The 27,980-nt window shown below is 41.3% G+C and overlaps 1 protein-coding gene across 6 annotated transcripts in view; it reads left to right on the forward strand.

The window, feature by feature from the left end:
• Positions 1 to 27,980, forward strand: part of abcc9 (ATP-binding cassette, sub-family C (CFTR/MRP), member 9) — a 172,563-nt gene that overhangs the window by 66,377 nt on the left and 78,206 nt on the right. For all 6 annotated transcript variants that reach the window (XM_048610046.1, XM_048610048.1, XM_048610047.1 and 3 more), the window contains 6 exons: positions 402 to 536; positions 3,202 to 3,364; positions 4,292 to 4,332; positions 6,893 to 7,035; positions 13,986 to 14,094; positions 25,728 to 25,838. In XM_048610046.1, coding sequence (XP_048466003.1) covers positions 402 to 536; positions 3,202 to 3,364; positions 4,292 to 4,332; positions 6,893 to 7,035; positions 13,986 to 14,094; positions 25,728 to 25,838 — 702 coding nt within the window. The remainder of the gene's footprint in view (positions 1 to 401; positions 537 to 3,201; positions 3,365 to 4,291; positions 4,333 to 6,892; positions 7,036 to 13,985; positions 14,095 to 25,727; positions 25,839 to 27,980) is intronic.

A 27,980-nucleotide genomic window follows, 5' to 3' on the forward strand; every position in this document is an offset into this window, starting at 1 on the left:
CAGGTGACCTCCCACCCACAGCCTCCAACCTCATTGTTCCCCAACCTAGCACCACCCGTTTCTATCTTCCGCTGCTACACTGACACTATCCCCAACCTCTTCCTCCGCTTTTCTGAAGATTTTCTGAAGAAGGGTCTAGGCCCGAAACGTCAGCCTTCCTGCTCCTCTGATGCTGCTTGGCCTGCTGTGTTCATCCAGCTCTACACAACTTTCAAGGTACCTTTCAGTCTCTGAGCATCTAGAAGCCAGAGGATTTGGTTCAATAACTAACCAGGGGAGCTCTTCTGAGGTGGGGAGGGAGCACTGACCTTAGACTGAGTCTCCTAATCTTCAATGTTTCAATCAATATTGTTCCTTTGATCTGTCTTCTTCACTGAGATTTTGTTTGTTCTTATTTTCAGATTATCATGGGTGTAATCTTATTGTATTACATGCTTGGAATCAGTGCACTGATTGGTGCTTCTGTCATAGCACTACTTGCCCCTTTGCAGTATTTCATAGCAACTAAGTTCACAGATGCACAGAAAAGCACTCTGGTAAGTACTGACTATTTAAAATGGGAAATCAAAACCAAATGCATTATGATCTGGACAATAGCCAGTTTGGGCTGACAAGTGGTAAGTAACTTTCATGCCACATTAATGCCAGGCAATGACCATCTTCAATAAGAGACAATCTAACAACCATTCCTTGACATTCAATGGTATTACCATCACTGAATCCCCTTCTATCAACTTTCTCGGGGTTACCATTGACCAGAAATTCAACTGGACTCACCACATAAATACAGTAGCTACAAGAGCAGGTCAGAGGTTAGGAATACTGCGATGAGTAACTCCCCTCCAGACTCCACAAAGCTTGTCCACCATCTACAAGGCACAAGTTAAGAATATGATGGAATAATCCCTACTTGCCTAGATGGGTTCAGCTCCAACAACGCTCAAAAAGCTTGACACCATCCAGTAGCCTGCTTGTTTGGCACCATATCTGCAAGTATCCACTTCCTCCACTACCGACACTCAGTAGCAGCAGTATGTACGACCTACAAGATGCACTGCAGAAATTCATCAAAATTCATTAGACAGCACCTTCCAAACCCAGGATCCCTTCCATCTAGAAGGACAAAGGCAGGAGATACATGGGAACACCACTGCCACCTGCAAGTTCTCCAAACTACTCACCATCTTGACTTGGAAATTTATCATTGTTCCATCACTGTCATTGGATCAAAATACTGGAATTCCCAACCTGAGGGCATTGTGGTTCAACCTGTATCATATGGATTTGACAGTTCAAGAAGGCAGCTCATCACCACCTTCTCAAGGGCAACTAGGGATAGGCAATAAATACTGGCCCAGCCAATGGCGCACATGTGCCATGTGTGATTAAAAGAAAACTTTAAGTCGCATATAATTTGTTAGTGAAATGGAAGTCAGTTTGTGTGTTTTGGTTTGTGCTTAGTGTGGCTGGCTAGTTTGCAATGCATAGTGACACCAACAGTGTGAGTCCAATTCCTGTATTGGCTAAGGTTACCATGAGGAGCTCTCCTTCTCAACCTCTCCCCTCGCCTGAGGTGTGGTGGCCTTCAGGTTAAATCGCCACCAGTTCTTTGTCTCTGATAAGAAAGCAGAGCTATGATCCTCTGGGTCTATGGTGACTTTATTTTTATCTTTTACTTTGAAATTCACGACCTCAGTATTCAACATTCAGTGTTCTCAGTTTATGAAGAGTAATGCTCAGTAAAGCCCGAATCAAGAATTCTTAAATCAGTTGGTCTTTTCTGATGAAGGGTCTAGGCCCAAAACGTCAGCCTTTCTGCTCCTCTGATGCTGCTTGGCCTGCTGTGTTCATCCAGCTCTGCACCTTGTTGTCTCGGATTCTCCAGCGTCTGCAGTTCCTAATATCTCTGGTCTTTTCCATGTTTGACCCCACAGAATCTCCATCCACTAAAACGTAAACATGCAGACATGAAAAAATGTACTAACACTTCATTAATAATAGAGCGTATTATGTTACAACATACCACTGGTGATGAGCTCTGTATTCACTGGGTCAGGCGTTGTGAATGCACATGTCTTAATCCAACCCTTCCTCCAGCATTCCGTTCCAACTGTACACCTTATCCCCAGCCTAAGTGAACCCTGATCTCAGAGGCCAGCGTGTAGCTGAATGACCTGTCATACTGGCATTTCCTACTCTGCTACATTCACAGCACCTGGTCTTTCACAATCATATCCCCTTCCTTACTGCAGTCCTACCTGCTACACATATAGCTGCACTGAAATCTCCTGCCCAGTTGTTAGTTACAAGGCTCACTTAGCTGTTCTGTTGTGGTGATGTACACCTTTAAGGGGATGTATCTTCCTTGCATCAATCACTGTATACTCTGACAGGATGCGATATACCTGTGTTGTGACTTGTTGAGCAGCAGTGATAGGAATAAAATATATTGCGCTGAGCATCTAGTAAATCCAGCTGTATGTAGTCTTATCATTAAAGAACCCACAATATTGTCTCACCTACCTTTATTATAGAATCCCTACAGTGTTGAAAGAGGCCATTCACCCAGTGAGTCACATTAACCCTCTGAAAATCATTCTACCCAGACCCCTACACTATCCTTGTAACCTCAAATTTACCAAAGTTAGCCCACCTAGCCACACAACCCTGGACACTATGGGATAATTTTGTTTTTAGCATGGCCAATCCACCTAACCTGCACGTCTTAGGGTTGTGGGAGGAAACTGGAGCACCCAGAGGAAACCCACACAGACACGGAGACAACGTGCAAACTCCATACAGATTGTCGCCAAAGTCCGGAACTGAACTGAGGTCCCTGGCACTGTGAGCCACCATGCTGTCCTTAATGATGTTTGGTATGCGTACATCCAAACGAAGAATGGGACAGCAGACCTAGAGCTCTCCAAAGCCATTCCAGCTGCTCCAGAGAGTGGAAAACAATAAGGGAATGAGGTTTCTGACAGAAGAATGCAAGTCAGCTTTGTGACTCTATTAGGAAACCTTGAAACAAATCTACTTATTGCATATTAGGATAAACAGTTTTCTCATCAATAATTAAATGTTACTGCTCTTTCATTATTTCATTGAGTGGTGTATGTGGTTTTTGGTAGTTACCATAAAGTATTCCAACTCAGAACTGATTTTTTTTTTAGTGTGATATTTCTATTCCTGTTTTCTAAGGACTACTCCACAGAACGACTGAAGAACACCAATGAGATCTTAAAGGGGATCAAACTTTTGAAACTTTATGCCTGGGAGCATATTTTCTGTAACAATGTGGAAAAGACTAGAATGCAAGAGTTAACCAGTCTCAAGAGTTTTGCACTTTACACATCCTTATCCAGTATGTATTCACCTTAATTAACTGTTAAGTTAGTGACAATTAAAATGCTCAGTATATTTTTGGTCAGTGTGGAATTTCCTGTTTCATGCAATGTGACAGATCTTTACCTGACTATGAACCCAATATGGTTTCCCAGGATCTGTAATGTAGATCATGGTTGACTCCAGCAACATCATTTGTTGCCTTTCCTATGTTAATGTTACTAATTAAAGTTGTTACTTTAAAGCAGGTTCTTGTTATTACCTGTCTTGCATGGAGGGGAGAAGAGTCTCGATGTCAACCTGATCGGTACCTGGCAAATTGGCCCTTTTAAAATGTAATGCCCTACATTCCAAGCCACATTGCAGTTAGAAGGCGATTTGGCATTCTTCATACCAATACGCTGTAATTAAATAAAATCCTATCATCGTGTCTAATTTTAAGTAGGTGATCAATGTGGCTGTTGGTGGGAGTACTCTGTTGCACTTGAATCAGATGGACATTCAAGTCTCAAATCAGAAAGTGTGCTATTTCTGAGGGAGGTGCCATGTTTGGGATGGAGTTTTGACTGAAAAGACTTGCCTAACACCCCTTTGGGTAAATATAAATACTGTGTGACACCACTTTATAGAAGAACAGGGTAGGTCTCCCTGGTTCCTTGATTAACAGTGATCCTTCAACCAATAACTGAAACAAATTATTTTACCATTTGCTGCATTGAGAGTTGTGGGATCTGCCTGTGCGTGTGACTGCACTGCAAAAGTGCAAATGCCCATATTTGCACAAACTGATAATCTAGCCAATCGTTTTTGTGTGGGAAACACGGTTCCTACAGCTGTTCTTCCCAATTGGAAGAGGATATTTTGCTCCACACTGTGAGAGTTATAGTGATGATTCCAGTTGCTAACTGGCGTAATTTACTGTGCTTTGTTCTCTTCGTTTTTCTAGTATTTATGAATGCAGCAATACCGATTGCAGCAGTGTTGGCGGTAAGAACATATTTCATTAAAACATTGCAGCTCCTCACTTACACAACCAGATTAAGCCTTGTCATAAGAGCTCCAACACATTACCTTCTGAGCACAGATGTTTATAATCTAGATGGGCTGTTATAATAATTTAGAATCAAGGTGCCTAGCTTGCTGACTCATTATTGTTGGAGCATAAAGGTGAATCCTGATAGAAAATGTGACACTTTGAAGTTAACTATGTTTCTATGCTGATCATTTTTGCAAAGTAATTTATTCACTGTGGCATGCCACTGAGGGTACAAAGGAGACAGTTATTACGAGCATGCTGAAATAAATTCAGCAAAGTGAGCAGTATGAGCCAAATTTGGCTCCAGGGCTGGTTAACAAACAGCCTCTCTCTGTTGGTCTAAGGCCCGATTCAAATTGAGCCCCACACCTTGGGTGTACACCCACAGCATGGGTGTACCTCGTTCACATTGGTTGGGTGAACTGCATTCAATGTTCAAGTGTCTCACTGCTGCTTGACTAGGATCTGCCCAATTCAAGCTGACTCTGACACTGAACTGACCTGACCTGGACTTGGAGATGGGATTGTGGAGGATTGAGGCAAAGTTGAGTTGGGGCTGGTCTGGGAAAAGCAGCATGCCACGTTTGAGTAGTTTTGTGGAGCTACTAGTGTCGCCAGTCTCATCTAGATTTCACCAGCTCTCAATTTGGCTAGTGGCCTAACTACAGCAAAAGTGGAGTGTGGGGTAGATAGACACCCAAGGCTAGGCACTGTAAAACTGATTTATTTGCTCAGAAAACAGGCTCAACAATTATGAATTCTAACTGATCACCAGTTACTCTAGCTGAGATTTAATAAACAGAGAAGCAGGCAGCCAAGTTATTACTCATAAATGACAAAAACTCACAAGTGGAGGTATTTTATTTTATGTCAACCTATTATTTATAAGCACTAGTCAGACTTAATTTGTAGTCTAGCTGCAGTGTTATACCATAGGGGATAAGTCAACTTGGATGGGTGTACAAGGTTGGTGAGTGCGAATTACAAAGGCAAAATATCGAGTGCAGTTTAAAACAAAGTCATTCCCTACATAAAATGATTACCCCAATCTGAGTTTACACTTCAATGTTTCTTGTTCTCCCCGTCAACAGAGTCAAGTCATCTTTAATAAATATACATAAGTAATTGCCAGTAATTGCTCATCAAGTCAATCTTTCTCGTAGATATGTTTGTCAAAACCCATGGGTCTTCATGATGTAGGAATTTCTAGATGAATAAAGACCAAGCTCCATCTACCAATCTGGTAATCAGAGCATAAAATCATAATGGAATTGTTGACTTATGCTAATCAATCTTTATCAGTGGAAGAAGTCTTGACTTTGTGTGGTCTTATAAAACAGTTGACAACAAATGAGTAGCCCTTTGAAGTCTCTCCAGAATTATTGTTTCTGTTGCTGTCATCCAGTTTACACATTAAGTACAAAGCTATTCCAAATTGGTCTACAACAGACCCCTAAATGGCATGTCGAAAGAGTGAAGAACTTTGGGAATGATACAGCTTTTCTGTCCCAAGCATGCTGCACTTACCACATTCCATGACCAAATTTACTGATATATCGTATCTGAAAATGTTATTTTCTAAGTACTGGGATTTTACTTCATTTATTGGACTCCAGACTGCTAAAGTCCCCAACCTCCTTTTACTCTTTGACTGTCATCTCTCACAACTTGGGGAAAGAAAGTACAAGACTTGGTAAATGTCATCTCCAAGCATCCCAAGTCACCTGGTTATGGATGAACTCTGATAAACCAGTGTGTTGCATTGCACCGTCAATGTGGAAGAGCCAAGGGAACTCAAAGACAATGAGATGTGTTACTCACTAGAAGTGAAGCAGTCAGCATTGTTGCTGCTTTCAATAATTATTTGAACTGCAATGAAATTTCAAAAAATCTTTCTGTATAATCACGAGTATGAATTTTGCAGTTTTGTAATTATGAGGTACTGCTAAAACTATCTATCAAAGGGCATATCAGAGAAGGAAGCAAGAGAAGTCTCCAAGCGTAGGTGCTGTTCAGGTCACGAGGGTGGCACACTGGCTCAGTTGCTTAGCACTGCTGCCTCACAGCACCAGGGCCCTGGGTTCAATTCCACCCTCAGGTCATTGTCTGTGTGGAGTTTTCACTTTCTCCCCATGTTTGCATGTGTTTCTTCTGGGTGCTCAGGTTTCCTCCTACAATCCAAAGATGTGCAAGTTAGGTGAATTGGTCAGGTTAAATTGCCTAGAGTGTGTAGGCTATGTGGGTTAGCTGCAGGAAATGCAGGGTTACAGCAATAGGGTTGGGGAGTGGGTCTGGATGGGATACTCTTCAGAGAGTTGGTGTGGACTCAATGGGCCAAATGGCCTGCTTCTACACTGGAGGGAGTCGATGTCTTATAGTGACTGCAGTCAGCCCCAAGTGCTTCCCTCTTGCTTGGAAGATGTGATCACAGTATGTTGATTTAAGATGAGATGCTGTGGAAATGTCACATTTGATATGATGAGTAATCAAAGTTTTTCTGCCGTCTGACAGACGTTTTTGGCATATACCCACATCAACTCGGAGAAACTGTCCTCTGCTGTGGCCTTTACTTCATTGTCTCTATTCAACATTTTGGTGACCCCACTATTTCTGCTCTCCACTGTGATCAGATTCACAGTTAAAGCCCTGGTCAGGTAAAGTAATCATTACACTTTTCAGCTGGTTCCTGATCATTTTCAGCTTGCAATATGCAGCAAATCTCATCCACTGTCAATACTCCATGTAACATCGAAAGGCTGACTTAGAAGTTCACTGTCCTTTTGAGGACTGCTCAGATAATGTAAAAATGACACTTTTTCATTTGTAGCAGAATTGTGTTTAACTAGTTCAAAATGCAAACTGCATTGCTATTTTTAATGCAACATGGATAAAAATCCCAGTAAAGTAGCCCTAATATCTGCTTTGTGGTCAGTTGCTGTAATTAGGAGGTCATGCCTTCGGCTGCTTAGGACTTAAACACTGCAATTTCTCCGATAAACCACTTATCATCTACACCTCTCCCTTCTCCTTTCAGACACTTCTTAAGGCTCACATCTTTGCATCTGAGCCTTTGCATCACCCATCCAAATATTTTGTTCTGTGGCTTATGTCAAATTTTGTTTGCGAAATGAATTGTTTGTGGGTGCTTTACTACATTAAAAACATAAGTTGAGTTTTGCTCTCCTTATTCAAGAGGCTTATTTCATTTCTTCTTGTTTTAGTTTTGTACACCAATGTATAGTAGAGTTTTCAGTGCTCTGTCTTGTTCCTGTTAGACATTCTACCTGCACAGCACAACACCTCCTGAAGATTGAAGAACTTAAGTAAACTATTCAACTGGCAAAAACGACCTGCATCAGATTGCTCATGGCAAGTTATTTAAGAATGACTCTGGTTTACAAAGGCAGTTGTGTCCATTTTATTTCCAATCAGGAAACTCTAAAGGATTGTAAAGGGTTGGTTCTCATACCTGATGAAGGATTGGCAAGTGGAGACAAAAGATTCTAATCAAGGGAAAGAAAGACACATTAATCATTTTTGTCTTTTTTTACAATTTTTTGGAAACCCTTTTAATGTGCTGAAATATTAGACCCGAAAACCATAAGATATAGGAGCAGAATTAGGCCATTCAGCCCATCAAATCTTTTCCGCCATTCGATTATTGGTGATATGTTTCTCAATTAATTTTCCTACCTTCTTTCCATAGCTCTTGATCCCCTTGTTAATCAGGAACCAATCTATCTCTGTCTTAAATACATTTAATGACTTGGCCTTTACAGCCCTCTGCGGCAATGAGTTCGACAGATTCATCACCCTCTGGCTGAAGAAATTCCTCCTCATCTCAGTTCTAAAGGGTCATCCCTTCATTCTGAGGTTGTGCCCTTGGGTCCTAGTCTCTCCTACTAGTGAAAATACCTTCTCCACATCCACAATATCCAGGCCTCCTAGTATCCTGTAAGTTTCAATCAGATCTCTCCTCATCCTTCTAAACCTCATTGAGTATAGACCCAGAGTCTTCAACCACTCCTCATATGACAAGCCCTTCATCCCTGGCATCATTCTTGTAAATCTCCTCTGGACCCCGCCAACACCAACACATCGTTCTTTAGATGCAGGGTCCAAAACTGCTCACAATATTCCAAATGTAGTCTGACCAGAGCCTTATACTGCCTAGGCTGTACATCTCTGCTGTTGATTTCTAGCCCTCTTGAAATGAATGCCAACATTGCACTTGCCTTCCTAACTGCCAACTGAACCTGCATTTTTTACCTTAAGAGAATCTTGAACTAGGATTCCTATGTCCCTTTGCACTTCGGATGGCTGAACCCTTTGCCCATTTAGAAAATCGTCTGTGCCTCTGTCCTTCCTACCAAGATATATAAGTAAACACTTGCCCACATTTTATTACATCTGCCACTTCATTACCCACTCACCTAACATTTTCAAATCCTTCTGTAACCTCCCTGCATCCTCAACACTACCTGTCCCTCCATCTATAATTGTGGCATCTGCAAACTTCGCAACGATGCCCTCAGTTCCTTCATCCAGCTCATTAATGTATAACATGAATAGTTGTGGTCCCAACTCTGATTCCTGAGGAACTCCTGCTGCCACCCTGAAAAAGACCCATTTATCTCCACTTCTGCCAGTCAATCAATCCTCTATCCATGTTCCATAACACCATGAGCTTCGCCATGTTGAACTTGGGCTTTGTAAATTCAGCTAACCCTTTTTATATTCAGTCAGGAGGACTTTTTAAAAATATGATTTCTTGCTTCGTGCCACGTTTTAGGTTATCCTTTGCTCAAAGTAGGATAGCTGTCATCACAGGACTCGATTCTGTACTTCTGTAAGAGGTGTGATACAAGTAAGTGACTATGGATGAGCTGAGTTCCCCTGCCAGTACACAACTGACTCATTGACTAAGATGTTCTTGTACTGTCCGTACCTATGATTAGAGAAGACTGTGATGTGTAATGGAAATCAGCTCAGTTACTGCCATTTCATGTCAAGTTGTATACTTTATAGATCTGATTCTGAAGAGAAGATTGTAAACTGGTGCTTAAAACGATGACATCCAGCATGTGTTCAAAAACTGTTAAACTTCTTCACTAGCCAGATGACTAATCTTAAGCCTTTTTAAGAAGTTCCTCACTTTGATTATTAAACAAACATCTCAATGCTTGTATTTGTTTGAGCAGTCAGAGGTTTCTCAATATTTTCATGTTTTGAAGTAATTGGAACAGAAAATGTTTACATGCTTGGCTAAGTTGTAGAATTGGATGCACCTGCCCAAGTCGTGTTTTAGTTGATATATGCTTTAGAGTTTGATTTTAATGGGGATGTAGTAGACAGAATGAAAAATCTGACAACTGTTCAAGTAGAGTCATATGGTTGTATAGCATGGAAATAGACTATGTGGTCCAACTCATCCATGCCGACCAGATATCCTAAATTAATCTAGCCCCATTTGCCATCAAAACCCCTCGTATTCATATACACATCCAAATGCCTGTTAAATTTTGTAGTTGTACCAGCTTCCACCACTTCCTCTGGCTGCTTATTCCATGCATGCACCACCCTCTAAGTGAAAAAAGTTGCCCTTTGTGTCCCTTTTATATCTTTTCCCTCTCACCTTAAACTTATGCTGTCTAGTTTTGGACTCCCTTACCCTGGGAAAAAGACCTTGGCTATTCACCCTATCCATGCCCCTCATGATTTTATAAATCTCTATAAGGTCACCGTTCAGTCTCCAACACTCCAGGGAAAATAGCCCCAGTCTATTCAGCCTCTCCCTAAAGCTCAAACCCTTCAGCCCCGGAAACATCCTTGTAAATCTTCTCTGCACCCTTTCAAGTTTAACAACATCTTTCCTGTAGCAGGGAGACCAGAATTGAATGCAGTATTCTACAAGTAGCCTGACCAATGTCCTGTACAGCTGCAACGTGACATCCTAACCCCTATACTCAATGCACTCAATGTAGGGTTGGCGGAATGGATTATTCATTTTTCTGAAGTAAGTTGATAATACATGATTGAATAGAGAAACACTTTGATACTTGAAACAATGTAAGAACAAAACAGTAAGTGATATAATTTGGAGCTGCTTCAATGTGGATGTTCCATTTTCTTGATTAAAGACACAGCAAAGTGGGGCTTGTCCACAGGCATCCAAATTAAATGTTAACCTGAATGATAGAGACCAGTGACAGTAGGATGAGTAAACACAGAGCTTTAAGCTGGAACACTGTTAATGGCATTTTATACAGATCGTTATCTATGTTGGAGAACAAAAATTGAATTTATCATGCAGTATTTTAAACACCCAATTTTTTTTCAAATAATTGATGACATTTCTTGGATTTTCTCCAGACAGTAAATTTAGTTAGCTAAATTTTTGCACCTTTAATTAAAAAGAAATATATATATTTTTTATTATAACTATCCATTGAGTTGCCATGATTGAATCACAGATCCTTACAGGATAGATTTTTTTCATGTATTCTAAGAGTCTTGTGTGAACAGGACACTATTTACCTGATGATTTCTGTAGTTCTGTCCTGCATTATGTCCTAGGATGTTCATTAAGCTATTTTTGAAAAAAAGCTGTTTCAATGCAACATCAATAAAAATAGTAGTAATCTTTGAAATCCAGGAAGAAATTGTTAAATGCACTGCCTTTCATTACTTCAGTTTCTCCTTACTTGAGAAAGGATGTACTGTCGCTGGAGAGGGTGCAGAGGAGGTTCACTAGGTTGATTGTGGAATTGAGAGGGTTGGCTTATGAGGAGAGATTGAGTAGATTGGGACTATACTCACTGGAATGTAGAAGAATGAGGGGGAATCTTACAGAAAAGTATAAAATTATGAAGGGAATAAATAAAATAGAAGCAGGGAGGTTGTTTCCACTGGCAGGTTAAACTGGAACTAGGGGACATAGCCTCTAAATAAGGGGGAACAGATTTAGGACTATGTTGAGGAGGAACTTCTTCACCCAAAGGGTTGTGAATCTGTGGAATTCCCTGCCCAGTGAAGCAGTTGAAGCTACCTCATTGAATATTTTTAAGGCAAAGATAAATAGATTTCTGAACAGTAAAAGAATTAAGGTTATGGTGAGCTGGCAGTGAATGGAGCTGAGTCCATGAAAAGATCAGCCATGATCTTATTGAATGGCAGAGCAGGCTTGACTGGCCAGATGGCCTACTCCTGGTACTATTTCTTATGTTCCTGTGACATTGCAAGCTGTGCTTTGAGGTGCAGGCACTGTTGTAAAATAGGGAATGCTGCAGCAATTTACGTACAGCAAGCTCCTAGACAGAAGAGTGAAATTACCAGCTTTGGTGATGTTTGTTGAGAAATAACTCGACCTGGACACCAGGAAGCCTCACCAGCTCTTCTTCAGAATGGTGTCACGGGATCTTTTAGGTCTTCCTCAGTGTGTGTCCATTTAATATTGCATCTGAAAGGCAGCAGCTCTGACAGTGCGGTTCTGCTTCAGTCCAGCAATGGAGTGTCAGCTTAGAGATTGTGCTCAAGTCTTTTGGGTGGGACCTGAAGCTACACCCATCTAACATTGAGATGAGATGATACCCACTGAGGTTCACACAGTTGGCAAAGTGTCAGAATGTTGTCTCAAATAGATGGAGCTAGTCCGTGACAATCAGGCAAATGAACTCCATGTTAAGATTTATTCATTCAAAGGATGTGGGCATCACTGGGTAGGCCAGCATTTATTACCCAGCCCTGATTGGCAGAAAGCAATTAAGAGTCAATTACAATGCTCTGATCTATATAGAGTAACTTGCTCACATTTGGAACAATGGCAAAGTTTGAATAAATGGCCTAGATGTCATTAGGATAAATCAACTCACCAGAGTTCTTGAAATCTGTAAAGTCCAGTATTTAGATATTAGTTGAGGAAAGGATCAGACTCCAATGAAAATCGAAGTCTTGAACTCTCACATTTCCCCATCAGTTATATGATGCCCACTTGTCTTCAACACATTGCAAAGATCAACACAAGATGGCACATGTAACTTCCTGCAAACCTGCCAGTTTACTGTGGTGAGTACAGTGCTAGTCAGGACTTGGGTCCTCACTCTTCACAGATGAAGATGAAAATGGAAGAAGACTAAAAACCTAGAGAGAGAATTCTGCCCAACCACACAGATGTAGCCCACCTTTTTCCAGTTGGTCTGTTCTTCTTGTAGTCTGCATGATTTTTAGTGTTCAGTCAACCATGTTCTGCCCTTTTCCCAGACATCATAAATTATAAAGTACTCATTAAAAACATCTAGGTGTCTGAGATGTTTCTGTCTGGTAAAATGTACACATTCTTGTTTTATTTAGTAATCAAAGTGAAGAACAATTTTTTTTGACTGAAAGTTAGAATTGTATGAATGCCAAAGAATTTGAAGCCATGTGCCTTTTACATATTTAACTTAATGAGTAGCAATAAAGACTATTAAAAATTGGGTGTTGTCTAATTGCGGTCCTTGGAACCCAATGTTAGTTGCTTAGGCAACTTATGTAAAATGTAAGAACATACTGGTATTGAATGAAAGGGTAAGATTGTAACACCCAATGAAAACTTGACCTTTTCTTGCAATAGCACAACTTAATTTGATCAGCTTCTCACCGTATCCACCATCCTTTCTCCCTTCCAAAATGCCCCTAGAAACTATTTATAACACTTCCTTTAATGTCTTCGTCTATAAACTTGCTCCACTGTTCTGAGCTACAGATTGTGTTAACCTTAGGTGAAGTAGCTGAAGTGCCTCTGGGCCGCATGGGAGAAAGACACTACCAGTCCTGTGAAGATTAGGTTTTGATAAAAGGGCAGAAATTATTAATGTTAGACACTATAAGAAAGCAAAGATAAAATGAAGTCAGATGAAAGATTGCTTTCAGTGGATATATTTGAGGTATATTTTTCTGAAATAAGTTTTAGGACTTTACCTATGAACCGAAACGACCCATACCTGTGATGGCTCTTTGATAAAGTTAATCACATAATCCCAACCCAATGTTCCATAGCCTTTTAATTTTCTAAGTACTTTTTGACCTCAACAATTGTAGATGTTGCCTTGCACCATTTGTTCTTTTGATGACAATCCAAAATTATGTCCTATCCAGATAGTGACTCAGATGGGTGAGAAAGCACTGTGTTTTAATCTTTTGTTATTATTAAATTTTTGAGTTTATAATGCTGCAATTGGGTGCTTGCTTGCAATAAAGTTGTAGCATCTCTTCCTGTTTGAGGACTGAGACTGGAGTTTCTGGTTTTGTGCTGTACAGTGGGTGCTGTTGATTTGCAAACATGCGGTTAGATCAGAGAATCTCCTGACCCAGAAATCTTGCGTAGGTCGGTCATGGAGGCTATCCCTGAACAACATGGTCTAGAGTTGGCGCTGGGATTACTAACTAGCAAACATCAAGAGCCCCATGTTTCTGCAAAACCTTCTTCTGATGTGTAACGCGTCTGGTGGAGTAGGTTTATCTGTGCCTGCTTTGATTTTAAATTGAGATTAGAATCTGTTGGAATGACGCACTGGCTTTCTCAGGTGATACTGAAGCATTTTTATTTTGTCAAATCTTCCAACAGCCAACAGAAATTGAAAGAATTCCTGATGAGTGATGAGATTTCAGATGATGGCTTTCGGGGTGGTGAGACCTCATTGAACGTGGAGACTTGCAAAAAACATTCAGGAGTCGTAAGTAATAAAACACAGTGCCAAAGGATGGTGAAAATATTTTTTTCCCTAGAAGCAAATGTCAATATCCAGAAATCTCAATACTGACGTGATCAATGTTGGCTAAACTTTAACAGAAAAGTTGCAAATTGCAGAGCCAAATAAATTTGAGATGGCAATATCTTAATTCACTTATCATATAAGCCAATATAAAGAAGAATTTAAAGTTATGGACATGACACTAAAATCAGATTAAACAGTTATTAGCTGTAATTGTTGTACCTTCCATCGTGATAAAATAACTTTCACAAAGAGCATGGTAGTTTTAATTATTAGCTGAGAAAAGTACTTGACAAATTTTAACGTTGATGTGTAACAAATGACAAATACATTATTGACTAAACAGTGTTTTCTTTGTGTACTTATATTTTAAACTACAGAGAGGATTGTTGCTATTTTATTACTTGTAACATGTTACACACCCTATGGAATTACAGCCCTTATGATGGCAGTCCACAGATTCTCCCATATTCCAATGGGTTCATGTATTCCCATTTCAGCAGAGAGTAACTTCTTGGGACTGTCTCCAACTGCATTCTTCAGAAGGCTCCTTCAATCTGATTTCGGTAGTAAAGCCTGTTGTGATTCTTCTCTCCCCTGGCTACCCCAAAATTTCCAGCTGTGCCGGGATGAATCCTGAAATATTAGAAACCAAAAAGAAGCATCTTTTTTAGTACAGGCCATCTCCTTTTGAATCCACTATGGTAGCTTGCAGTATAGTCTTTTCTGTCTGTTCAGACTCCCAAATGTCTGAGGTATTCATTTGAAGGGAAGCCTGTAACCTGGTCTTAAAAATGGTTTACCCATTTCCCTATGATAATGAGAATCACATTGACCTTGCCTAGCATCCAAGGAGAACTTCTGATTAATTATGTTGACTCCAACTTCCATTCATATTCAGAAGGGCCATTTGAACTTCGTACTGATAGATCCCATTTTCAACGGAATGAGGTTCCTATCCTGCAGTTTGTAATTTGTTTTCGTTACTGCAGATGTAAGTTCTCATAACGGCAAATGCAGTCTGTGGAGCTGTGGACTTTAAATCTCCTGCCCATGCTTTTTTTAAAAGCAGCATATCTATGACTGAGTTGAAAATAATTTGATGCTTGCAATTTAAGAAGATACTCGTTGACATAATCTTGCAGGCAAACATTAGAGCATTATCACAGTGGTGAGGGGGTTGTATGTTCTCGGTTTGATTGACAGTACCTAGAGGTTATTAAAGCATTTCCTGCCTTTGATGTTCTATGAATATGATTTTTTTGATAAGGGATTAAGTACCTGAGGGTATTTAAATCTATTGAATTGTTTTTTTCCAAGGAGTATTTATTTTATATATGGTTGAATTCTGTAACAGAAACATAGAAAATGGAGCAAGATTGGGCCATTTGGCCCATCAAGCCCAGTCTGCCATTCAGCATATTTATGTTGATCCCTTATCTCAATACCTTACTCTTTCTCCTCTTCTCAATTCCCCTTAAGATCTTTAGCCTCAAGAAATTTTATTTTTTTCTCAAACATATACAGTGATGTGGCCACCAATGCTTCTGTTGTAGAGATTTCCACAATTTCTCATCTCAATCTGAATTGGCCAATGCAGTCTCTGAGACCATGACGCCCTGTTCTGCATTCTCCCCCAGCTGGGAAGCATCATCCCTGCATCCAGTCTGTTCTGCCCTTGTTAGAATTTTGTATATTTCAATGAGATTCCTTCTGATTCTTCGAAACTCCAGCGAACACAGGCATAGACAACCTAATTAATCTCCATATGACAAATCTGCCATCCTAAGAATCAGCCTAGTGAACCTTGGCTGCAGTCTCTCCGTAGTAATTATATTTTTTCTTGTGTAAGGAGACCAAGACTACACACAATACTCCAGGTGTGATCTCACCAAGGTCCTATCCAGCTGTAGTGAGACATCCCTGCTCCTGTACTCAAACCTTTTTTTGCAACGAAGGCCAAAATACCATGAGCCTTCCTAACTGCTTGTTGCATTGCATGCCCGATTTCAGTGACCAGTGTACGGGGATAACTTGATCTCCTTGCTCATCAACATTTCTCAATATATCACCATTTGAATAATACGCTGTAATTCTGTTTTTCCTACTAAAGTGAACAATTCACAATTGTCCACATTAGACTGCATTTGCCATGCATTTGCCTACTCACTCGACATGTCTGAATCATTTGAAGCCTCTTTGTATCCTCCTCACCACTCTCAATCTCTCTTAATTTTTTGTTGTCAAGAAGCCTAGGAGGTATTTCATTTGATTCTCTCGTCTAAGTCACTGATCTGTTGTGAATAGCTGGGACTAAATCCCTGTGATAGCCCATTTGCCGCCACCTCTTTATTTTCTGCCTGCTAACTAATTCCAATCAATGCCAGTAAATTACCATCAATCCTATGTGCTTTAAATTTTCACACTAACATTTTGTATGGAACTTTATTTAAAGCTTTCTGAAAACCCAAAAGCACCACATCCACTGATTCTCTCTCCTATATTCTACTAATTATGCTCTCAGAACACTCCTGTTTGTCAAACACTATTTTCCACTCATAAACCCATGCTGACTTTGTGTAATCCTGTTGGTATTTTCTAAGTGTCCTGTAATTGTATCCTTTTTAGCAAACTCGAGCATTTTCTCCAGTGCTAATGTTAGGCTAACCAGTCTGTAATTCCTATTTTCCCCAACCACCCTCCTTTTATAAGAAAAGTAGTGGATGGAGTTAGGTTTGCTTATAGAGCCTTAAAGCTTTATTTTGTTTTGTCTCAGCATTGCTTATGAGATTCACCTTAGTGAACATTGGGTAAGTTGGCACAAAGTATAAGGGCAAATGGTGGTGAATGTCATATGGGTGATTATAGGCTGGCATGAATTTGAACTAGATTGTCACGAGTTCAGAGTCAAATGTTAGCACTAAATTGTAGCTACAATGTGGCAATAATGTGGTTATAATAAGCAGTTCATGTTCAAATGCAACAAGATCTGGGCCAACAAGTGGCAAATAACATTTGTGCCAAACGAATGCCGGGCAATGACCATCCCAAACAGGAGACAATCTAACCACCTCCCCTTGATATTCAATGGTGTTACCATCACTGAATCCCCCACTATCAACATCCTTGGGGTTGCCATTGACCAGAAACCTGCTGGACTCACCACATAAAAAGCAGATGCTACAAGAGCAGGTTAGAGGCTTGGAATACTGCGGCAAGTAACTCACCTCCTGACTTGCAAAAGACTGTCTATCATCCACAAGGACAAGTCAGCAGTGTGATGGAATACTCCCCACTTGCCTGCTTGAATGCAACCCCAACAGCACTCAAGAAGCTTGACACCATCCAGGACAAAGCAGCCCGCTTAATTGGCACCACATCCACAAGCATCCACTCCCTCCACCACCGACCCTCAGTTGCAGCAGTGTGTACTATCTACAGGATGCATTGTAGAAATTCGCCAAAAATCCTCAGACAGAACCTTCCAAACCCATGGCCACTTCCTTTTAGAAAGACAAGGGCAGCAGATACATGGGAACACCACCTCCTACAAATTCTCCTCCAAGCCACTCATCACCTTGACTTGGAAATGTATCACCGTTCCTTCACTGTCACTGGGTTAAAATCCTGCAATTTCTTCCCTAAGGGCATTATGGGTCTACCCACAGCAGATGAACTGCTGCAGTTTAAGAATGCAGCTCACCACCACCTTCTTAAGGGCAATTAGGGATGGACAATAAATGTTGGCCAAGCCAATGATGCCCACATCACACGAATGGATATTCAAAAGAAAAATACCATCGGGATATGTGGATAGATGTGGGTTGGCACGAAGAGAATGAGGTGTCAGTGGGGTATTGATGGAGGGGCCCAGGTGGGGCATAGACTGTTGGTACAGGGCGTGATGGGGGTATGAATGGTGAGGGCTAGAGAGCCTAGTATTGAGAAAGTGTGTCAGGGAACCTAGATGGGCCTTTTAACCTGTTGTCACTGATAATTAGCGACCTCTGTGTCCTCCTCTCAACTGTGTATGGCAGGATTAGCGGATCTGACTCTAGCATGTACCCACCCTCCCAGAATGAAGATTATGGAAATCGGGGCACTTTTGTTTTCAGTTGGGTAAACTAAGTTGAAAAATTTCCCACCTCAGGAATGAAAATCTGGGCCGGCATCTATTCATTGCAAACTCGGAGACTGCTCCCAGCGTCTCCAGGCTCAAATACTTTGCATCTTTTTCTCAGGAACATAATTTGAGTTTTTCTTTGATTCTAACAATCAAACTACTCAAACTTACCATCAGACAGACCATAGAGCAGGTTACAGGACACCTTCATATACCCAAAAGTGAATTTACAGTCCCAAAATCTAATAATCTTATAGAACACATAATTGCAAATTTTTTTTGGTTAACCATAAATCCCTGCCCACTGATTTAGTTATGAGACGATCCTCTCGTTCTTGTTGAACCCCGCTACTACAGTGTTAAGTGGGTTAACAGTCCATGAAATGTTGGCCTACTGTTGAAAAATGGCAAACCATCAGGCTATAAATTCAGTTTTCACTAAACTTGAAACAGTGAGGTCATCCAAATGTTATTCATGAGACATCAAAAATCTGGCACTTTGGTTGACATCCATCTTGGTTACATAGCAACCGACTGATGTATGATTTTATTAAAAGCCTAATTACCAACATATTAGGGGAAAAAAATAGAAGCCCATGGATTTAGAAGCAACTTTTTAGTATAGGTAGGGAATGGCTAGCTGGGAGGACTCTAACAGTACAGCTAATAAATAAATACTTTTGTCAGTGCAGTGTAATTAACTGTGTCCTACAGGGGTTTCTGATTTTCACTATATTTATAAATGACTTGGATGAAAGAGTGGAGTGCCTTGTATGCAAGTCCACAGTCACTATGTTAAGTGCCACAATATGTCATAGGTGGAAACAGAAAAGAGACTCCAATGGACGGAGCTGAATAGAGCAAGTTGTCCTACTGTTCTTCCTACAATGTGAATCATATTTCACCACGTTACATTCCATCTGTAAATATTTTGAGTGGAGAATTAAAATTAGAAAGGTGACAAGAAGCTAAGGACTATGCTTGCACACTGTTTAGCAAAGACATTGAAGATCAGACTGTTGAGAGTTTGAAAGTTCTATTTTAACTGACCTGGACGAGATTCTTCACTAGAGGGGGAAGTTGGGGGGAGGGATTCAAAAGGCAAAAGGAGTATATCAGCAGCAAAGGAAATGGTCTAAGTGGCCTTATTTGCAACTGAGACAGAGAGACCAAGTAGGCTGAAACAGGTCATTTTCAGAAATGTAACTGTAAGTGCTTCAAGAATTAGTGCTTGAATTAGGGGTGGCACAGTGGTTAGCACTGCTGCCTCACCGTATCAGGGATCCAGAATCAATCCCACCCTCGGGCAACTAATTATGTGGAGTTTGCACATTCTCCCCATGTCTGCAGTGGTTAGCTGTGGGAAATACTATGGGATAGATTAGTGGGAGTTGGTCTGGGTGGGATGCTCTCTGGGGGGGTTTGTTTGGGCCAATGAGCCAAAAGGCCGGCTTCCACACTGTAGGGATTCTATGATTCAGCTATTTGCAATCTGCATCGATGACTTAGATGAGGGATCTAAGACATCTATGTTTACTGTTGATACAAAGTTACATGGAAATGTAAGTTGTGATTACAACACAAGTAGGAGAATAGAGATGAAGAGGGTAGTAGACAGAGTCTAATATTGGGGTGTGTGAGACTGTTGTTTTATAGGAAAGATGGAAAGGAAAAGTACTTTTCAGAGAATAAATGTTGATGGCGAGAAGGATTTTGCGGTCTGCGTACACAAATTACCGAAAATGAGCAACAGGCAGCTACAACAAGCAAATAGGAAAGCAAGTGGCCTTTAAGCCGTTATTGCATGGAGACTGGAATATCAGAGTATGGAAATCTTGCTTAAATCATATGGAGCTTTGACAAGACTGCACTCCACCCCTGTGCACAGTTTCAGTTTCATTATCTCATGGAAGATACGCATGCTTTGGAGAGCATCCTACGAGGGCTTACAAAGTTGGTTCCAGGAATGAAATACTTGTTCTGCAGAGAGATTGAGGAGCATACGCCTTCATTCTCTGGAGTTTGGAAGAATGAAAGGTGATCATTTTAAAGCATTTAAAATTCTTGGAGGGCTTGACAATATAGATGCTGAAATGTTATTTCCCCCAACTTGGACAGTCTGGAACATATGAATATATGAATCAGGAGCAGATGTAGGCCATTCAGCCCCTCAAGGATGTACTGCCTGATCTGATTGTAACCTCTAATCCACATGCTAGTAACTGTTCACCCCTTGCTTATCAGGAATCTATACCTCTATGTTAAAGATATTCAAGAACTCTGCTTCCACCATCTTTCAGTTCCATTCCCTCATGACCCTTTGAGAGAAACGAAATGGACTAAGATCTGTTATAAATGTGGCAATCCCTGATTTTTAAAGAATGATTCTTGGTTCTGGATTCTCCCATAAGTGGAAATATCCTCTCCTCCTCTTCCCTGTCAAGATCCTTCAGGATTTTATACGGTTCAATGAAATCATCCCTGAATCTTTTAAACTGCAACAGATTCAAGCCTAGCCTTTCAAATGTATCTTGGACTGGATCCTCTAGCTACCAGATTATACAAAAGCAAAATCATTTGGATGCTGGAAATCTAAAATAGCAAAGGTAGGAAATAGTCGGCCTTACCTTTGTCTTATACCATCATAAGTTGCATCATTGAGTTCAATATAGGGGAGGCAATGGTCTAGTGGTATTATCAGTGGATTGTTAATCCAGAGACCCAAATAATGTTCTGGGAACCTGGGTTCAAATCCTGGCACAGCAGATTGTGGAATTTGAATTCCATAAAATCTGGAAATAAGAGTCTAATGATGTCAGGGGGGCAGGGTGCAAGTTACAGATCTGGGGCATGCCAGGGACTGGATGGAATGTCATTTTGGCATCAGTGCTGAGCCATTGTTTCAGTTTAATAGTTACTAGGATTTGGAGCAGGTTTTTAAACCTTTTAACTTTTCCTGGGTAATCATTAAGCTTATGTGAATTCTGTCTGAACTCTGACTTCGTGGGGACTATTTCAAAGGGTTCCAGGCACAGGGGAATTTTCCACTTCCCAGTCAATTTCCCTGGTATTTAGCTGCGTCAGGATTTCTATACAGTCCCGACATGGAACTCCACTCTACGTTCCTGCAATGACTCTCTGACCTTTGGAATCTTTGTTTCTCCACAGCAATGTCCCTGCCTTGTATTGGACACCATCGTCCTCAATCCTTCATCACATAGTTGGCATTGGCACACTGCCAGCCTCACTGTATCATGCCTGCTCATGGACTAATTCTCACAACTTTCAATACTTTGCTTAGGGTCACCTATGCCTCGCCTCTACCAGGGTCACTTCACACTCAGAGACACACACATCTTGTGGCTTTTAGTTTGCTTTCTTAGCACTCACTCACTTTGCATATCAGAGATATGATGACGCTAAAGGGGATTAACAAGGTCGTTGTAGAGGGCATGTTCCCCTTGTGGGGAAATTTGCAATGGGTTTTCAGCTAAGGTTGGCAGATTTACAACAGAAATTAGGAAGAATGACTTCTCTGAGGGTTGTCAATCTGTGGAATTCCCTACCCCAGAGTACCGTGCATACCAGGAATACAGAATTCATTTAAGGAAAAGAAAGATTTTTAATTAGTTAAAGAGGTATGGGAAGCAGACAGGAAAGTGGACCTGAGGCCAAGATGAGTTTAGCTATTAATATATGAAACGTTGGAGCAAGCTCAAGCAGCTGAATTGCCTTCTCCTCCTCTTAGTTCTTGTGTTCGTAAGCTGCCAGCCTCTCTTTATCTCACTTGCTTTCTTAGCACACATTTAGTGACTTCAGTCCTGATGTACAGGCTGCCGGCCTTTGTGTGGGTCATATTGCTCTCTTAATGCCCAGTTATGGGCTGTCAGCCTTTGTGGATTGCTATTTAGCTCAGAGGAAGAGGCAGGCAGCTTGAGATGGTGTGGAGTACTGACCAGGCAAGGGGGGTGGACAGTGGCACCATGCTATGTCAACGTGCCATCTGCTGCATGTGCCAGCAGTTTACATGGCAGACACACAAATCAGATTCAAGTGAGTGGCCATGTGTGAAAGTTAAGGAGGACTATTCCTTAGCCAGGTGAAGGAGAACTACAGCCAGTGAGTGGGTTCCACTACAGTCTGTCAAGAGCTTCGTCAATTGCCATTCAGGGGATTGGCCACACTGTCAGACATTTGGTTCTCCGAAAGTCCAGAGATCCTTGCAATCTGAGTAGTGGGCACCGTTGGTCTCCAGATCATGTGCAAGCAGTTTGTGATTACAGGTGTATTAGTCAGCACACTGTTCAGACACCAGTCTGTGTGAGAGAGGATGGGAAGAAGGATGGATGGAATAGCACTTAACGGTGTCTCACAAGCAGGTGAGTGAGTGGGAAGTACAGAGGGCAGGAAGAGTTAGTAATTTGGCAGGATGTGACCAGTAAGAGTGAACAAGTGAGCATGATGCATGCAATAGTGAGGGTTGTATTGCATGAGTCTTAGTGAGATGTATGTGCGGTGGCACAGTTGGAGTGAGTGGTAGCCCTATGAGTGTGAGGTAGCAGAGCGAAGATGGTGGCATTTCCCTTAGCAGATCATTGAGTTTCTTCCTGCGGCGCTGAGGGTCTGTCTTCACTCAGGACATACTATTGACCCGGGCTGCAATCTGTTGAGGTTGGCTTGACTGGTGGCATGGCCTCCTGTGGCCCTAAGCTGGAAAAAAAATGACTCCCCACGTCTCACTCAACAAAGCGCTTCAACTGAAAATGGAGCAATTCTGCCCATATTCTCCGGATAAGGAATCAATCAGTCAATGAGGACTAAGAGAAGGAGACATTCGGTTTACTCAGAAGGTTGTGAAGCATTGGAATTCTGTACGCCCAGAGGACTGTAAATGCTTAATCGTTGAGTATGTTCAAGTCAGAGATTGGTAGACTTGGACAGAATCGAAGAATGTGGAAATTGCGTGGGAAAGTGCAGTGAGCAAGGATCCTTTAGAGAGTGTAGAAGAGATCGACCAAAATTTTTCCAGAGATGAAGGGTTTTAACCACAAGCTTCATTTGAGGGAGCTGGGATTGTTCTCTTTGGAGTGAAGGAAATTGTGGGGAGATTTGATAGAGCTGTACAAGATTACAACAGAATCAGACATGCGAAAGACAAAGAAACGCTGTTCCTAAGAGCTGATGATGTAAGGAGAAGGGGACATAAAATTATGACTTTAGGCATGAGATGCTGGGGGTGAAATAACTGCTGAGAGCCCAGCATCCCATCTCCAATCAGCCTTCATTTACAAATGCATAACCTTTGACAATAACACTGTGTCTCACTGAGGCAGTCATTCAGGGGTTCAGTATCCCCGATATTCATCCTGTCATGTCAGCCAAGCCTCCCTGATTGGACCAGATTAACAGCCCCAGTCAGGGAACTCCTATTCTATCGAGTCCACCTGGATGACCTCATTGCAATCATTACAGGGGTTGAGAGGAAGAACTCATTGTCTGCAAGGTAATAGGGGGGACACAAAGATTTCAAAAGGAAATTAGATAAATATTTAAAGAATTGCGGGACAAAGGGCAGATAGACAGAGGAGAATGCGGCTGATTGAATTGCTCTACAAAGGGCCTCGATGGGCTGAATGTCATCTTCTTGCACAATACTGACCACATTACTTATCAAATGGCAGACCAGGCTACAATTTTTTTTGTTCTAACTCAGAAAAGGGAGGGCTAAATAATTTGAAATCCCTCACGATGAGAGGTATCTCAGCAAAGTCTGAGGGGAAATAAAGATGTTAGAGTAAGAAATTTGGCATGGGCCTTGGGTGGGTGTCAGTGCATGAGGATGTCAAGACTCTGGATGAAAGGGGTGAACAAGATGGGATGTTCAAAAGGAAAAGAAGGTGGCAAGGTCTTAAGGGGAAAGATGAAAATGGATTGTAATTATAGCTGCTGTGGTAATGTTTTCAGTAAGTGGGTTTCAGGAAGGGTTGAGGAATTGCCATCCTTGAACCAAGTTTCCATCAAGGCCATGGTTCCATTGCAGTCGTTCACCATCAGGTTTATGGATGCCAGGACCTCTTATAAAACGATATTCTGAAAGGAGTTTGCAGACAGAATTGATTGGTTGCCATCATTCACATGTCCAGTGGAGGTAGGTGACGGAGGTTAGCAAGATTGGCCTGCAACAGTTGTGCTGGCTTGGGAGAGAAAGGCAAGAGAGTTGGAAGGGAGTTTGAGATAGAGTCATACAGCACAGAAACAGAACCTTCAGTCCAGCTAGTCCATGCTGACCATTATCACAAGTTAAATTAATCCTACCTGCCTGCACTTGGCTGATATACCCCCGAACGTTTCTATACATGTACTTAACTAAATGTCTTGTAAACATTGTAACTGTACCCGCATCCACCACTCCCTCTGGAAGTTCATTTCACACACGAACCACTCTGTGTAAAAAAACAAACTTCCCCTCATGTCCTTTTCAAATTTTTCTCCTGTCTCCTTAAAAATATGCCACTAGTCTTGAAATCTCCCACCAGAGGGAAAAGACACCTGCCATTCAACCTTTTCTATACCCCTCATGATTTTACAGACCTCTATAAGGTCACTCCTCAACATCATATGCTCCAGTGAAAAATGTCCCAGCCTCTCCTTAGAAGTGAAACCCTATAGTCTCGGCAACATGCTGGCAAATCTCTTCTGAACCCCCTCCAGCTTAATAGAATGAATGGGGGCCTTCAGCAAGGGAGGCACAGATGGAGGTTGTGGGTTTATACAAGAGGAAGTCAAATCTACTAACCCGGGAATGTAGGAAGATACAGGAATGGGGAAGGATGGTGATAGAGCTTGGGTGAGAAGTTGCAGGAGTTAGTGTCTGAGAGGGGAGAAGTAAAAGCAGGCATAACTAGATAACAGAAAGTGGGAGCGACTGAAGAGGAAAAACCCGAGAAGTGTAAAAAGAAGAGATAGAAAAAATAAGATAGATATAGTGGTCTCAGGCCACTGCATCTGACGAGCAGGAAGGTCAACACTTTGGGCCGTAACCCTTTGTCAAGGTAAGTTGGGATATACAGGCTAGGCAAATTTTCAGGCAAATCTGTCCTGGTTGTAAATGGAAAACAGGATGGAGACAGCAAGAATAAATGCAAAATACTGCAGATGCTGGAAATCTCAAACAAACGCAGAGAATGCTGGAGAAACTCCGCCACTCTGGCCGCACCTGTGGAGAGAGAAACCGAGTTAACGGTTCTTCAGTTCTGGAGAAGTCAGACCTGACTCGAAACATTATCTCTGTTTCTCTCTCCACTGATGCTACCAGACCTGCTGAGTTTCTCCAGCAATTCTGTCTGTTTGTTGTGGAGACAGAAAGAGCTCAATGTTACAGTCAAAGCTCTGATGGTGGGATAAAGTCTAATCAAATGTACTCGATGAGCTTTATGTTGATGTAATTATCCATGTTTTATTCACAATGCAGCACACAAAGGCCTTCAACAGGAGGCAGCCCCTGAAGGACCAGCTGGAAGGTTTTGAGCAACCACTGAGGAGGTACATTCGGTCCAGAGAGACAGAAGATGTGTCAGTCAAGGTCAGGAACTTGTAATTGTTTCCTACTGTACAGCTGTGGTTCTCATGTGACTAATCCCTGTCTTTCTGTGCACATGGGAATGAAAGGGAAAGAGCAGTGCCTTATACATGACTTTGGACACATAATTGAGGTAGAACATTTTTCCCACAGCCAGTACAGAAGTCAAATTGTGTAAGAGTATTCATTTCCTGCCTTTAATCACTTCAATAAAATTATAATTCAAACAAAGAAAAATATTCCATTGGACATTAACTGGCTCTTATTTTAAAAGATCTTTTCTATACCAAGATAAAAGCATTTGTCCCCAGATTTAATTCTCTGATGAGGAAGCTCTGATTTTCCATTTATAGTCCCTGCCACTTACCATCCACCCTTATCCTGGACCTGCCAGTTTGTCCTGGGTAAGGTATTTGCCGTCACTGTAGGCACCAATTACAAAGATGGCACTTAAACTAAATGAAGGGTAGCACCTATCTTCATTCGCAGAAAGAAATATATAGAAATACATGCCAACAAACCACAAGTGCAGAAATACACACAATTTCCCATAAAACAAAAATTACTCAGACATATCTAGGAAAGAAACGGTACCAATTTTTCTCCTTCACATACTGCCAGGCAGCAGTAAGACTTCAGTTGCACCCTCACTGAGCTCTCTTAGCACAGCACGAGCCCAGAACTAACTTCAAATTCCTCAATCTTTTCAGTTTATGACTTTGCAACATGTAATTTCTTTCCAGGAACTAGCCTTGGCGACACTGGGCCCGGAAAAATTCATTATTGATCTCTAAATAGTGTTAAACAAGCATTTAGTTATTGTCTTTAATACAATGTTTTCAAGACAATGAAGGAAGATGGCCCAGTACAGAGAAATCTTAAAAAAGAGAGAATAAAAGGGGCAAAAACAGAATTTGAGAAATATCAGCACTTAACAGGACACTTGAACACTTTTCTTACATACTTAAGTTGTTAAAAGACAAGTCAAAAGTACAAGGAGTGGGGCTGCCTGGGACGCAGGCTGAATTTGACTCTCGGGTGACTATCTGGATGGAGTTCGCACATTATTCCCATATTTGCGTGGATTTCAACCAGGTGCTCCGGTTTCCTCCCACAGCCTGAAGATGTGCAGGATTAGGTGGATTGGCCATGCTAAATTTCCCATAGTGTCCAGGGATGTGCAGGCTGGGTAGGCTATCTATGAGAAATGCAGGGTTGCGGGGATAGGGTAGGGGGCGTGAGTCTGGGTCTGATGTTTTCAGAGGGTCAGTACGGAACTGATGGGCTGAACAACCTGCTTCTACACTCTGGGGATTCTATGATTATAATCAGAGATCCTAAACGGAGTCCTTTTTGCAGATGCAGTGGGCATGGCTGACTCAACAAATGAAGTACTTTGCATTTGGCAGAGCAAGAACAGAGGATGCTAGCAATGTAGCAGTGAAGATGATGTAGTAGTGAAATTGGATAACATATATAAAATACATAATTGGATGGGGCAAACAGGTAAAAGGAAAATGCTAAAAGATTTACTGTCCTCAAAATAGAAAAGTTAGATCGAGCACAGCTCAGGTTACTGAGGGAAGTAAGAGTGGAAACTGCCTGGACTCTGGTCACAATTTTCCACTCGGACCTGAGTATATGAGGAATGATATGAGTGAACTGGAGGATTGTAAATAATATAGCAGGACCCAAAATATGGAGAGGAAGGACTAACCTGTTAACTACAGAACAAGTGGCTTAACATGAAGGTGGGGAGACTTTCAGAGATGACAATCTGGATCAAAATGAATTGTCATTTTGAAAGTAGAGTATCATAAGTTAATGTCAGGACAGATTTATTAAGGGAAATTCATGTTTGACTAACTGGATCAAGCTCTTGGTGGTTGTGTGATTGTTGGGTGGATCCAGCATTTCAAAAGATGTTTGATAAAGTAATACACAACAGATTTATTAGCAAAATTAAAGACCATAGCATTAATGGGACATTGGCAGCACGGTTGCAAAATTGGTTAAGTAATGAAAAATAGTGAACAGAGATAGTAGGAACTGCCAATGCTGGAGAATCTGAGATAAGAACGTGTAGAGCTGAATGAACACAGCAGACCAAGCAGCATCAGAGGAGCAGGAAAGCTGACGTTTCGG

The sequence above is a fragment of the Rhincodon typus genome, chromosome 22 (genome assembly GCF_021869965.1).
Source record: "Rhincodon typus isolate 14 chromosome 22, sRhiTyp1.1, whole genome shotgun sequence".
NCBI classification, from domain to species: domain Eukaryota; kingdom Metazoa; phylum Chordata; class Chondrichthyes; order Orectolobiformes; family Rhincodontidae; genus Rhincodon; species Rhincodon typus.